At 55.6% G+C, this 12,379-nt stretch overlaps 1 protein-coding gene across 1 annotated transcript in view; it reads right to left on the reverse strand.

The window, feature by feature from the left end:
- Nucleotides 1–2,548: 2,548 nt before the first annotated feature.
- The window catches only part of LOC111139240 (mitogen-activated protein kinase kinase 3), a 28,883-nt gene continuing 19,052 nt past the window's right edge, over nt 2,549–12,379 (reverse strand). Inside the window, exons 7-12 of the mRNA XM_022491453.1 lie at nt 11,174–11,225; nt 9,645–9,772; nt 9,072–9,149; nt 4,694–4,833; nt 3,911–3,956; nt 2,549–3,287 (exon numbers count right to left, since the gene is read on the reverse strand). Coding sequence (XP_022347161.1) covers nt 3,204–3,287; nt 3,911–3,956; nt 4,694–4,833; nt 9,072–9,149; nt 9,645–9,772; nt 11,174–11,225 — 528 coding nt within the window. The 3' untranslated portion in view covers nt 2,549–3,203. The remainder of the gene's footprint in view (nt 3,288–3,910; nt 3,957–4,693; nt 4,834–9,071; nt 9,150–9,644; nt 9,773–11,173; nt 11,226–12,379) is intronic.

Raw genomic sequence — 12,379 nt, forward strand, 5'->3', positions numbered from 1 at the left:
TATAAACTACTTGGGAAACTACAAAGCGCTTTATAATTCAGTACAGGGCTCTGCAAACGTAAATTACTTTGCACACTGTGCTGTAAAGAGCCCCGAGCTTTGCAAAGTGCAAAGTCCTTTGTAAACTGTGTTGCTCTTTGTAAACTGGAGAGCGATCTGCCAGCTCGCGGTGGGGGGGGGGGGGGGGGGCTGTGCACCCATGAGGTTCCATAGATGAGTCAGGCCTCTGTCCTGTCACTCTGCATCAGCCCGAGCTCCCAACTCGGCCCGTGCACACAGGGAGAGGACTGGCTGAGCACAGGCGGGCCTAGGATGCAGAGACCGAGAACTGGGTGGAGAGGTTCGGAGCCCCAGCGTGGGCCCCCCGCCGGCCCCAACCCACCCGGTCGGTCGCTCCGCTCTAAAACATCGAGTGCGGGTGAGGGGTGGGGAGCAGAGTGGGTGGGCAGGGAGCTCGGAGGCTGGGCGGGGCTCCGCGGACACGAGGTCAAAGTCGGGGCTCTGCCGCCTCCTGGTGGCGGCAGGAGGAACGACTGGGGCCACGCCCCTGGGACTCGGGTCCTGCCCGTCCTGTGCACGCACACATACATACACGAGCGCGCACGCGCCTGCGAGCCGATCCGCGCACGCGCATACGTCCACGCGCGCACCTACACACAAGGCTTCGGAATTCATTCACGCCCTCATCCTTCCCTTCGTGTATTCATTCATTCGCGTTTTCATTCAACGAACGTTGACTGAATGCTTGCTAGATGTCAGCATGGGGACACAACAGTGGCAGATCTACCCAGATAACGCTGATAAAGATGAGCTAGCCCGGCTGGACCAGATGGGGGAGGGCTCTCTGAGGCAGGGACACCGCAGACCCACAAGGCGGTGGGGGTGCGGGTGGACACAGCGGACCCGGAACGCAACCACAGGAAGATGGGGAGAGGCACGCCAGGCAGAGCCCATAGTCCGGGCAGAGGCCAGAGGTGAGAAGCTGCCTTCATGAGGGACGGAGGGAGGGGCACAAAGTGCCTCGAAATGATTAAGTGCTGTGCTGGGGAAGGGTTAATAGGCAGAAGCCTGTCCCAGACTGAGGACCAACTTGGGGTAAAAAACAGACTTCACTTCTGGCTGAACTGAGGCTGAGAGGAGTGTGCACAGAGATGGACCCCAAAGGGATCAGTGCCTCCTTCTGGGAACATGACCCAATTTCCCATGGAGGACTAGGGAGGCCCTGCTCTCAGACCTCAAGATGTAGTAGGCTGACTCCCCAGTTTGATCCTCCTGGCCTGTGACTGGCAAGATGAGCATGTGACCCCTTCCTAGCTCAGAGAGTCAGCCCCGAGACTTCTGCTGCAGCTCTAAGCTGGTGGGAGCCACTGGCTGCTGACTTGTCCCCATGAGGGAAGTGTGAAACCGAGACAGAGGACACAAAGCTAAGCTGGACACAAGTTCTTCAGGATATTAGCCAGACTCCTGGATCGAACTATGCCTGAAGCCAGTCCTTACATGAGCAAAAAAAATTCCCTTCTGCTTCCATCTGTTGGAGGAGGGTGTCAGCCCTAGCCCAGGCCTCACAGATCATAGGATCATAGAGTCACTCTGGACCCTGGCAAGGAACCTTCCTTGAGCTCCCCCATGACTCTCCTCAAAGCTCTCCCAGGGGACCCAGGCCTCAGTTTCTTCACCTTCCAAGGTGTGTGGCTTTGAGCAAGTTACTTCAGCTTTCTGGCCTGTTTTCTCTTCTGTAAAGTGGAGATGACAACATAACCGGAGACAATTACTTAACAGCCTGGATGAGGCGGCTGTGGTGAGGCTGGGGGCCAGTGCTTGGCACGTGCTCATCCCTCTGTGCACCGGGCAGTGCAATCTTTACTGGCGCTGCGCAGGCAGTCCTCCAGTGGGCTGGGCCTGTGTCTGCCACTCTGCCCAGTGACCAGCACCGGGCCTGCAGCCTCAGCTGGGAGCTGCAGTGCCCTCACGTGTGCGAGGGTCTGTTCAGGGCAGGGCCTGAGGGGTTCAGCAGCAGCCCCCCCCCAACCCCTGCCTCCCCTGATCATGCTGCTCTGGCCTTGGTCCAGGGGTAAGAGCACGTCCTACAGGCCACAGACCTTCACCAAGGAGTGGGGCTCGCCGCTCTGACACACAGTCTCACACAATCTTTGTCCCAGTTTTTTTTTTTTTTTTTTAAATTAAAACAACAATCAGGTAACTGCCCCAACCCATCTGGGATAAGACCCTGGGCCCCAGTCTTTCTTTAAAAAAATATTTTTTTTTTTTTCTTTTTTTTTTTTTTTTTTTTTTAAACAACACCAAAAGCAAATCCACAGCCCCTGTTGAGCCGGTCCCCAAGGAGAGTGAGCTGGACAGCTCCCCAGCACCTCTCTGAGCAGAGACCTTGGGCCCATCCCCCTAGACCCCAGACTGAACAGAGAGGGGGTCTCCACCTGCTGGTACCTAGGGGGTGGGAGAAAAGTGATCGGCTCCACACCATGCAAGAAAAAAAAAAAAAAGCCAAACCCACAAAGCAAAAGAAAAAAAAAAAAATCAAGAGGATAAATTAAAAAAAAAAGTGAAACAAACCCCCCCTCCCTAGGCAGTGGCCAGGGGCTGGGTTGAGCCCATGTGCCCTTAGAGGCCCCATTTGCCAGTGCTGGGCTGAAGGTTCACATGACTCTGTCGTCTCACTCATGGGGGCGCAGGAGGATTCACGTGGCTCATCCCCCGACCGTGTCCCCCGACACCGCTGCCAGGACAGAGGTGTGGCCACCCTAGGCCAAAGTGTGCAAAGTCCATTCAGTCAAGAGATAAAAAAAAAATATATACAACTTGGGTGGCATCCAGGGCTGGGCCCAGGCAGTCTCCCATACTCAGGCACTGGCTGCCCTCTCTGCAAGGGGCAGTAGGGTCTCGCGGAAGCCATCTAGGCCCGTCCAAGTTCAGGATCTTAGGGGCTGGTGACTTGGGGTCCATGGAGCTTCAGGGGCAGAGGCACTGGTGGGGCCCACATGGGCCTGGCTGAAGGCCCCGTGCTCTGGTTCTTTGGCACTTGGGGCCAATGGCTTACTGCCAAGTCCGGCAAGAGCAGCCCCCTTGATTCTTCCCCCAAGCACCCAAGGCTGTGGTGGCAGTAGTTCATGGGTGTGGGCAAGCAGTGCCCCAGCGGAGGGGGTGTGGGGCGCTGGAGGGCCAGAGGGAATCCACGGCCCCGCCCCTTACGAGTCCTCCCCCAGGATCTCCTTCACGAAGGCAGCAATGTCCGTCTTCTTGGTTTTGTGCAATGTGAAGAACGGGTGCTCCTGGCGGGACAAGAGAAGCCAGTCACCATGGGTAAGAGCTCGGAGGCCAGGCAGAGATGCCCCCGCCTCCCCAAAGCACCCCTGGCTCCCGTGCGCTCCGCCTGCCCAGGGCCCCTGTCTCTCTTCTTGGCGATCTCCTATGCCTCCTTCTAGAACCTCCCTCTCCAGGAAGCCCTCCTAGCTAAGACACAGCGGGTTGGCTTCCTCCCCCTGCCCTCCTGCAGCCACCCTCCTGCCACACTGAACTCCCTCCACCCCACCCCTACCAGGCCTCAGGCCAAGTGGAATGCCCTTCCCATCAGCACCGAAGTCCTTATTCATTCTTCCAAGCCCACTTCAAATAGCACCTCCTCTGTGAGGCCTTCTCCAATAGCCTTCGGAGGAAATGGCTTCCCTCCCCCTACCATCTCCCACCCCAGCCCTCAGCACCAGCTGTCAGAGCACCGCTGGAGCCCCTCCAAGGGGCCTGGTGTGGAGGAGGGGGAGGGAGCCGGGGTATGTCTGAGCACACCCTGAGACACAACTGAGTAGCTGAATGATTCAGGACAGAGGCGTGGGCTCTGTGCACAGGAAGGCCCTCTCCGCAGAGCCCCACCACGTGGCCGCTCACACCCCGCACTCACCATCAGCTCCAAGTAGCTCATGCGCTCCGCAGGGTTCTTCCTCAAGCTAGGAGAGAACGGGGCAGGCTGAAGCCAGACTGGCACGGAGGAGGGAGGTCCAGGCCAGCCAAGCCAGGGTGGGCTCACCCCTAAGTGGGCAGTGAGGACACACATGTCCTCCTGGGGCCCTGGGAGGAAGGAATGGGACTGTTCTGGGGGGCTCCGGAGGATGGAGTGGGATCTGGGGGTACACACTACAGAGACTTAGACCAAGTTGCTTTGCCTCTTGGGATATTTGTTTTCTTATCTCCAGAGTGATCCAGAGAATTCTCAACGATCCAGTACCAAATGACAGTGAAACAGAGTCGTTAACAATCACAGAACAGACATGGTATCCTTCATCAGGAGGGAAACCTCATCCCGGCTCCAGGGACCAGGGACACCCAGGTGTGAAGGGGCAAGGTGACCAGTGACCTCTGCCTGCCAAGCTCATTTGTCTGCAGTCTTTCTTATTTTCCCATAACAGAAAATAAAGGATACAAATTTTCCTCTGAGTATCTCTTTGCCCACAATACAAAGATATGTCCATATGTTCTTTCACTTCTGAATACCTTGTGGTCTTTCAGATCTCTTTCAAAATCCAAAGACCATCATTTGCCAGCTCCTCCTTGTGCTCTCTTTCTGCCCTGCATATTTTGATGCTATGTCATGTGGGCATTTATTTGCTCAAGGAGAAAGGGACCAGGCACGGGGCGACAAAGCTGGAGTCGGGCCAAGGCAGGGCTTGGGAGGCTGCAGACTCACCACTGTGCAGTGAAGTCCACAAACTCGGGAGAGAAACGGTCAGCTGGGAGCTGGGGAGACGGCTCTTCCACCACCTGCTTCAGCTGCTGGAAAGGAGTCCCCCAGGATTCGTACGGAAAGCGGAGGATGGCCATCTCGATCTGCGGGGAGGTAGGAGCGTGGGTCAGAGGCGCGCACACCTGGCCCCTGGAGGCAGGCCGTGCGGGGAACCTGCCTGGCCTGGCCTGCCGCCCAAAGCTGGGCCACAGGAGGGTTGAGGGGCAGACGCATGACATCAGAACAAAGATCAAAGCTGGGGGAACAGCGGTAGTCGGTTCCTCTGACCCAGTCGGCACAGACTACGGCTCACGAAGCAAATCAAGCCCAGGGTGGTGACTGCTGGGACTGTCATCGGGCTTTGAAACCACCTGAATTCAGAAGGCTTTATGTAAAAACCCAAGTTCCAGCTCATCTGGAAGAATCAGAGGCGCTGCAGCCCTGGGACACCTTCCCACAAGGCAGCGGTCGGTGAAGGCACGTGGGGTAGGCACTGGCCTCCCCGCTCGCCACAGGCCACCCCCCGACAGCCTTCACGGGGTCTTAAGGATCTGCTGCCCTTTATTTGGGCAGTTGTTGCTATGAGAGAGCAGGCAAATGGGAAATGAAATTATCCTCCCCAGCCTGTCTCTCCCCGAAGCTGTAGACGGAGAGGCCCGCGTTTGGTCAGCTCTGGCCACAGCCCCCGGGGGCCCATCAGCAACTGAAGTTTGCAGCTGCTCCTTTCCCTTCTCCCCACACCCCTATCCACATAGCATCGTCCTGCAGGACCCCTCTGCAAGGCCTCCTCCTCCGGGAAGACGTCCCCCTCCCTGCCGACCTCCTGAACACACAGCCACCACCGAGGCCTGGTCAGTCCTACTGAACCTGGAGCTCCCTGCAGGTGACACACAGGCCACCTGGCCTCTGTACCCGCGCCAGGCCCCTCGCCACATGCCTCGCCTGCAGTTGGCGGGAAGTCATTTGTGGAAAAGACCAGCTATCTTGAGACAAACTCTGGGTTCTGATTTTGACTGCCGAATGAAAAAAAAAAAAAATCAGGTCAGCCCAGGCCCCCGCCTGGAATAGCACAGAGACTTCTCACTGACAGGCCATAATCACCATAATGAACACAAGAGACCTCAGCTCAAACAAATGCTTCGTGTTGGCGACTGCCGCCTGAACAGCTCACTAATTATTGTGCTAAGAAAGGGCCTTCCCATTAGGCTAAAGGCCCCTTTCCAGCCAAGACATAAACACACCCCACAGATGGAGGGTCTGCAAACCGCAGCGGGCAGGATTGTGAGCTGGTGTGTACTTTCACAGGACTAATTCAGGGTGCTTTTTCCTAGAATGTTCACCGATGCCAAGTAGCAGAAGTGAGGGTCCTGTGTGGTTTTCCACAGAAGGATCCAGTGGTCTGCCAGAGTTACAATTAGAAAAACAGAAAACTCTCCAGACTCTTCACCTCCTAACCCTTTCCCCCAACCCCCTGTAATTTTTTCTAGAGTTCAAAATATGCAAAACAAAACAAAACAGCCTCTGGGCACAAAATGCATGGTATGGTGTGATTACTAACAGAGTATTAAGAGGCAGTCAAAACAGCACCAGGGATTGGCCTGCTGCAGGGCGGCTGACCCTCACCGTGACCATGACCGTGAGGGCCACACTCCATGATACCCCATTCACTGTTCACCTGCTCAGCACCTGTTATGGCCAAGAGACTTCCCAATCTCATCCCACGTCTGTATGTTCCGTGGCTGTGCCCACGTGCCCACAGACGGCTACCCAGGGCGGGCTCCGAGGCCTGGAGGGACCCCCCTATGGGGCAGGCCCGGCACCCAGGGTTTCGCCGGTCCCTCCCTCGGGGTCAGCCAGGGACTTTGAAAGGAAAGAGAAATCCGGAAACCAATGAAACAGCCCCCATTAGACACTGGCTGGGGAGATGGGGGCAGATGGTGTGGGGTCTCTCAAGGGGATGCCCACAGGGGGTCCTCACAACCCCGGGAAACATGAGTGATGTCGTGCTAAGGGAAAAAACCCAAATAAAAATCAGAGAAAACATCTAGAAGGAAATGCGCGATGTTGGCAGTGGACAGCAGGGAGAAGGGGCTATGTCTCTTTGATGATTTTTTCACTTTTGATCTTTTTTTTTTGGTCTTTTTTGTTTTGTTTTTTATTTTTCATCTTTTTTTTAATCTGTCATCTTTTTTTACTTTTTGTCTGTTTTTTGGTTTTGTTTTTACTGTTTTTAGATGGCGTTTCTACGACTTTCTTAACTTCTGGGGGCAAACCTAACCTGTACTGGAGCAGCTGGGTGCCTAAGCTGCCAGCGCAGCTTCTCCCATGTGTGCAAGCTAGTCCCCTCTCCAGACACAGATGCTATTTCCCCTTGACCCTGGCCTGGCCTGGGACGCTCTGAGCAAGAGAATGAGGCAAAAGGGACACGGTGCCCATCCTGGGACGGGCAGGACAGAGTCTCTCTCTCGTGGAAGCCGGCCACCACAGAAGACATCAGCTACCCTGGAACCCAGCAAGCAGATGGCAGGAGGCAGTCACATAGTGGCCCTACGTCTGTTAAGCCTTCCCGGAACTTCCAGCCCAGCCCCGACCCCAGCCAGAGCCAGGTGGCATGGAAGCACTGCCCAGCTAGTCCAGCCCACGCTGTAGAATCCTGGGAAACAATGAACCATCGTCAGTTTCTGGCACTAGGTTCTGGAGCACTTAGTGACGCAGCCCTTGCTACCTGAAATATGCGCTTAGCACACCTTGCCCGACTTCCACTAACACCTGAGACCCTCACTGGGATGTGGTGGGTCCCCAGTCATGACGGACAGACAGATGGATGGGAGGAAGGGATGGAGGGGTACAAGGGTGTGTATGTGTCAAGCGGTCATGAGTGGGGGGGTCTCTAACATCCAACCAGCCCTCTGTCGTCTAGAAATCCAGCCAGAATTTGCTCTGATTTTTTAACTGAGGAGTTGGGAGACTCTTATCTGCAGGTAGACCATGTACCTCTAGCCTTCGAACATTCCTCCCGGCTTCAAAAAGAAAACCATTTACTTGCAAAAGGATTGAGTTCGCAGTATTAAGAAAAATGGAAGGTATCTCCCAATTCCGAGTCTCTGACAATATGATTTTGCTTTGGGTCCTTTCCCAGTCAGTACGTACAGACACTGCTTACAGGGTTACAGTCACACAATGAGGAGGGCAGTGAGGATAATGAAACCCATTATCAGTAAGATCCCAAACATCTACGTTGACCCTAAACTGCCACACCCTTCTCTGACCTCCTCTTGAGTCTGACTCTAGGCACCACCCCCCACCTCAGGGCCTTTACCCCCAAAGTCCTGCAGGGCCCTCCCCTACTGCTTCAGAAGCTTGTGCTGCTCTCCTGCCACCCCTGAGTCTCTCCCCTCCACACCCCTTCCCACTAGGTGTGGTACTGGTTTGGTTTTGGATTACTGATTGTGCCCCGCTGCCAACACCGGAGGCCCAGGGGGCCTGGGACAGGGAGGATGATGACCATGGAAACAACCACGCTGTGGACACTTCCCATTAGCGCCAATGGTTGGGATGGGGATGGAGGCCGATGACGCCCCAGCCAGCTCAGTGCACACTGAGGCCACTATGACAGCAACGTTTTCCCAGGTACCTGGGTGGGGGGAACCTGCATTCTGGTCTCCACATGGGTACCAGAATAGGCTTTCTATATTGGTATCTAAATAAACCTTGACCCAGACCTGAGCCAAGCCCTGACTCAGGCAGAAACAGGCGTTCACTGGGCAGTTCTAGAAAGAACAAGAGGCAAAATGGCCCAACCCTCCTCCTGGACCTCAGATGTAGCCAACCCAGCTGAGCTAAGGGCTGGGGACTCACCCTCACCCCTCCTACCCCCACAGCCCCAGGACTGAAAACCCACCCACCCCATCCCACCACACGCAAAGAAATGCACCAGAACCTCATAAGCAACAAACTTTTTGCTGTGAGAAAACACAATTTTCTTAAGAATTTTGCCATTTTGCTTTTTAAATCATTTGCTCACTTAATTCGGAATTGGCTGTGATTTCTCAACAAGCGCCACAAGCTCTGGGGAAAGTCTGATAGGCAGGTTACCACAAGCTGTCGCAAACTTTCATGAAGGACACTGCTCCCCACTGGGAAGGGCTAACATCACTGCAGATATGCCCCTAGATATACGATAATTTTTGATGGCATGTTCTCTTCTCAGATTGTGAAGCCAACCCTTTTTTTCCAGGCCTAAACTATTGGATGGGCCCACCAAAAGCTCCCGGACTGCCTTGGCACCCCCAGCCTCCCCCCCAAAGCCCAGCAAAGGTGGGGCCCAGCTGCAAGCACTTACCATGGTGATGCCGAGGCTCCAGACATCGGACTTGACATTGTAGCCCTTCTGGTTCAGCTCTGGATTGATTCTCTCAGGCTGTAAGGGACCAGTGAGGCCTGAACACCCACCTCACGGTGAGGGGCCGGAGAAGGGGACACCCAAGGCTCCCTCAGCTAGGTCCTCCCTCCCCCACCCCAACCAGAAGGGTCAGTGCTAATCCTTCCCTCCCACCCCCCACAGAGCAGGGGAGAAAACTGAGGCCAGCGAGGGCTAGGGTCTTACGACAAAGGCCCAAACCTTATGCCTCACAGCCACCCCTGCCCCGGGAAGGGGGGACACCCTCAGGACTGTGGGAGGGGCTGGCACCTACACAAATCCCACAGGTCACTGAAACTTATCTAAATGGGCATCTGGGACACCGCTAATACCAGGGGTAAAGCGGGGCTGCTGGCCAGGCTGGGTAACAGATCACCCCTGCTGTGGCAGGAAATGCAGGGCCTCAGGAAGGCCCTGTCCCCAAGGGACAGAGGACACGACCCAACCCTGATCTTGCAGGCACCTCCCTCCTGAACCTCTAGGGGGAGCACTCACGGCCATGTAGGGTTTGCAGCCGGCGTCCAGCGTCTTGGCCACAGAATCCACCAAGTAGCCACTAATCCCAAAGTCACACATCTTCACGTGACCCTCCTTGTTGATGAGGACATTGGACGGCTTCACATCTGCCAGGGATAGAACACCCCTTTTTCATCTTCTGGGGTTGTGGGGCACTGCCAGAGGCCAACAGGCTCCTCCAACGCCCCAAGCACCCACAGGGCAGATGATACCAGGGCCCAGGAAATGGATGAGGGACGAGGCTCCAAGAGGTGCTGTTCCAGCCCAAGGCCACAAAGATGGGAGCAGCACAGCCAGAACATGCCCTGGCCACCAGTGACAAGGGGGGAAGAAAGTGAGTTTCTACCAGGACCTCATTTTTGCACCCACCGTCAGCACTCAGGACACAATGTCCAAAGGGGGCACCTGGCCTGTTTCCTGGCAGACCTCCAGCTCCGGGGTGCTCCCATGCTGGGGCTCTGGCGGGGGATGGTGCCACTGACCAGTGCCACTGAGAACCCAGAAGCCAGCCAGCATCCACGCTGAGAGGACGGGAGGTTCAACCAGGAGGTACAGGGTGGAAGCATAAACACAGGACAGGGGTCCATGCTGAGTAGGATACAGGCCACACAGCAGGGAATCTTCCAGCAAAAGCACACACAGCACACATGCAACCTCCATGCTTTCCTACAGGGACATGCAGAAGCACAGAAATGCACAGGAAAAGGACCAGCAGGTTCCACACTGAGCTGCCAACAGTAGTTGGGGGTGTGGGGGGCAGGGGCTGGGGGAGCCACCAAGGAGTCAAAGCGGGCTTTGAGAGAAGCGGGACATCCGGGTAAGTAAACTACTCAGAATGAAAAAGAAGGAACTACGACCTACACAACCCCGCTGAGCCTCACAAACATTAGGCTGAGTGCCAGAGGCTGGAGAAAGGCCACGTGAATCTATTTACATGAAGTTCAAGAACAAGTAAAACCCATGTACTGTGGGGGAAAACCAGATGAGGCAAAGGGGGGATGTAGGGGCAGGGACTGACCAAGAAAGGCCCAGAGAACTTTCTGGAGCGGGGTAGAAGGTACAAACATCCCGCATCTTGAAAAGGGCCAGGTTATGTGGACGTAAATTCTGAACAGACTCATCAGATGTTAACTACGGATCTGTGCATTTCACGATATGTCAATGCTATGTCAAAACAAATCCCGTCAGTGTTCCCAGGACCGAAGTCCAATTCTTGCTCTGAGCACCAGCAAACCTAAGGGCCTGGAGGAGTGGAGAAGGGGCGTGCAGCTGGGCCCAGTGTGGTGGGACCAGAAGACAATGGCTTGGAGAAGTGACAGTGGCCTGGACTGGGAAGCAGGCTCAATCGGGACCCCAAAGGGCACCTCGCTACCTATCACCTCAGGCAGCTCATCTGCAGAAAGGGGAGAGGTCCCCACTCCTTGCAGGACTGGGCGAGCCCGTGCCTCTGAGCAGTCCGCAGGCGCCCCCCCCTCCGTACCCCCGGTGGGGCAGTGGCAGAGACTGACCTCTGTGGATCACAGACAGCTTGCTGTGCAGATGCTCCAGCGCCCTCACGATCTGGGGGCAGGAGGAGGAAAGACAAGGCTGTTGTTACTCCCGTTTCTGTCAACCACGACACAGCAGTAAGACCCCCTACTCATGTCCACCTGTCTCCCTCTGCCACAGATGCACCCCAGCCCTCCCCCGCCTGCTGTCCCAGGCTCTCGCCCGCGTCCCAGCTTTGACCCTGGTGTCGTGGCCATCCCGGTGCAGGCATACCTGGCCTCCTGCTTTTCTCCCTCCCACCCGAGTGGGCCAGGGTCTCAGGCCCAAGCCTTTACCAGGGAAATGATGTACCCGAGATCTTGTAGAGTCCCAGGCTTATGAGCCCTCCAAGGGGCTGTCACTACCCCTAGCAGGCTCTTCGGTAAACCCCAGCCCTTCCGCGGCATCCCTGGTTCCTCTCCTTCAGCAGAGCCAGAGGCCCGTGTGCTTGAGCCATTCCCCTCCGGAACACGGAGTGGGGAACCCTTGACGATTACCCCAAAGACCCTGACTCGATACTCTGGCACGGTGTGTTTTCAATGCTCCACGTGCAGTGAGGACTCAGAGGCACCACTATAACTGATTCCGTTTCCTTTTTCCCTTTGGCTGCCAGGCGCTCAAGCCCAGCATGGCAACTTTGCTCCAGACACACCTGACCTCAAGCTGCGGATGCTAAGCTTCCCCCCGGTTTAGCTTGTACTTCTGTGAGCTGTCTCAGGGCATTTCTGGCATAAGGAAGTTTTAAGTACTAAGTCTTTTTTTAAAAAATGGTGTAGAAAGCTCTGGACTGGGCACACAAAAACTAGAAGCCCGGGCGCTTAGGTGGCTCAGTTGGTTGAGCGAGTGCCTTCAGCTCAAGTCATGATCCTGGAGTCCCGGGATCAAGTCCCGCATCGGGCTCCCTGCTCAGCATGGGGTCTGCTTCTCCCTCGACCTTCCCCCTCTCATGCGTGCTCTCTCTCATTTTCTCTCTCTCTCTCAAATATATAAATAAAATATTAAAAAAAAAAAAAAACAACTAGAAACCTAAGATCTGCCAAATCTGTGTGGTTCTGGGAGCCCCAGGCTCTGGGGTTCCCTTAGCAAGAAGGCTCTGGGAGAACTGGGTCCCTTGAGGGCAGTTACCCAGGTTCAGGGCCCCACTGGGGACCCAGCTCTGCCCAAGCTCTCACCATGAGGCTGGCTTT

Source organism: Enhydra lutris, unplaced genomic scaffold (genome assembly GCF_002288905.1).
Source record: "Enhydra lutris kenyoni isolate GAN:26980312 unplaced genomic scaffold, ASM228890v2 scaffoldscaffold97, whole genome shotgun sequence".
Taxonomy (NCBI): Eukaryota; Metazoa; Chordata; class Mammalia; order Carnivora; family Mustelidae; genus Enhydra; species Enhydra lutris.